Raw genomic sequence first — 1,777 nt, 5'->3', positions numbered from 1 at the left:
GCGCGGCTGGGGTTCTGCACCCAGGGTGCAGGCTGGGGCGCGGCTGGGGTTCTGCACCCAGGGTGCAGGCTGGGGCGCGGCTGGGGTTCTGCACCAGGGCGCAGGCTGGGGCGCGGCTGGGGCCGTGGGGCCCTGCAGAGCTCACCAGGACCTGAAGCCCGCTTCTGGAACTTCCCAGGCTCCAAGGCCGGACCACATCCTGACGGGCGCGGCTGTGCCAGGAAAGGCTCCTCTACCACCCCCGATCTCAGCGCAGACTCAGCCTCTGCTCAACCCCTGCTGCTCCTCCCTAGGCCTCCCCGCCCCCCCCCGTCTTCTCAAGTTCAAGACCAACCCCAGCCCCCACACGAGAGATTCCACGCCAGCCTCGCCTGGTGCCTGGTCATGGGATCCGACTCCCTGGGACGGGCTTCCTGCCCATCCGGGGCTTTGGCTCACTGGGGCCCCCACATCAGGTCCCTGGAGTCTAACAGGCCAACAACGTCTCCAGAAGTTTCTCGGGTCTCACTGCGCCCCGCTGCCTGCCTGCCTGCCTGCCTGTCCGTCTCACCTTTTTGGTCCACTCAACAATGCTGCTCTCGGTGAAGGTCTCAAACATCTCCTGGAAGAACACGCCGAGCTTCTGCTGGATCAGGGAGATGGTGATCTGGGAGACGGGCAGGTTGGCTACCTGTGCGATGACGTCGGCCACGCGGCCGGAGCCCTCCACCACCACGCAGGGCGTGCCGTTGGTGATGGCGTTGTAGATGGTCTGCGGGACAGGACGGGGCCGGGCATGAGCCGGGAAGACGCCTAGCCCTGCCCGGCACCCCGCCGAGTGTCCTGACGGCTCGGCCCGGCACGCCGCTGCAGTGCACCAGCCTGGTGCAGTGGGTAATGGCGCAGGTGCTGCCAGCCCTGCTTCCGGGACACGGAGACGTGGGGTATTCTCACTGCCACAGGGGAGCTGTGGGGCTGAATGACCAAGGCCCAGGAGACCGCAGGACCACGAGGTGAGCCCCGGGGCCGCAGGAAGGGCCTGAAGCCCACTGCTGGCAGGAAAGACAGCCCGGTGCTGGAGGCAACCCTGGGTGTGGCTGTGTGGCCTGCTGTGCCCGCAGGACCGTACCAAGACCCCCGGGCTCTGTTCTGACCTATGGAGATCAGGGACCCTGCTACACTGTCGCTGTACCGCAAGCCTGCGGCTCCTCTTGCTGGGAGACCTGGCCGGCACCCATGGCCGAGGCTGACCACACACCGCACGGTGGCTCCCGAAGCCAGTGTGGCACCAACGTGCAAACCTCCCAAGTGCCTGCTGCCCGGGCCCTGAGCGCTGGACACCCCAAATGCAGAGTGGGAAGGACTCACAGGTCCCACAGGCCTCCCTGGGGTCCCGAGAGCAGAGCGCCCGCCCCCAGCACCCCACGGGCCCCTGACTCCCACCCGGGCACAGCCACGCGGCCCACGCAGCCCCCACGCCCGGGCTCCTCCCGCCAGCAGGAAAGGCTCTGCCAGCCTGGCTCCTCTCCCCACCCTGGAGGCAGCTGGCTGCGCTTGGTCACGCCCAGAGCCCCGGCACGCCCCGCGCAGGCAGCCAGGCACCAGCCGTACTCACGTGCAGCGTGCCCGGGCCGCCCTCCAGCACCACGCACACAATGGGGATCTTGATGGCCACGCCTGCAGCGCACAGAGATGGAGAGGTGGGCGTGAGGGCGGGGCTGCCACTGCCCACCCCACTGCCCACCCCACTGCCCACCCACCCCACTGCCCACCCCACTGCCCACCCCACTGCCCACCC

At 68.8% G+C, this 1,777-nt stretch overlaps 1 protein-coding gene across 1 annotated transcript in view; it reads right to left on the bottom strand.

Annotated features, from left to right (window-relative positions):
- Nucleotides 1-1,777, bottom strand: part of Trpm2 (transient receptor potential cation channel, subfamily M, member 2) — a 90,636-nt gene that overhangs the window by 32,703 nt on the left and 56,156 nt on the right. Inside the window, 2 exon segments of the mRNA XM_013027363.1 lie at nucleotides 551-751; nucleotides 1,595-1,656. Coding sequence (XP_012882817.1) covers nucleotides 551-751; nucleotides 1,595-1,656 — 263 coding nt within the window.

Source organism: Dipodomys ordii, unplaced genomic scaffold, assembly GCF_000151885.1.
Source record: "Dipodomys ordii isolate 6190 unplaced genomic scaffold, Dord_2.0 Scaffold103, whole genome shotgun sequence".
NCBI classification, from domain to species: domain Eukaryota; kingdom Metazoa; phylum Chordata; class Mammalia; order Rodentia; family Heteromyidae; genus Dipodomys; species Dipodomys ordii.
The sequence above is the reverse complement of the archived record's forward strand: the minus strand, read 5'-3'. Positions and strand labels throughout refer to the sequence as shown.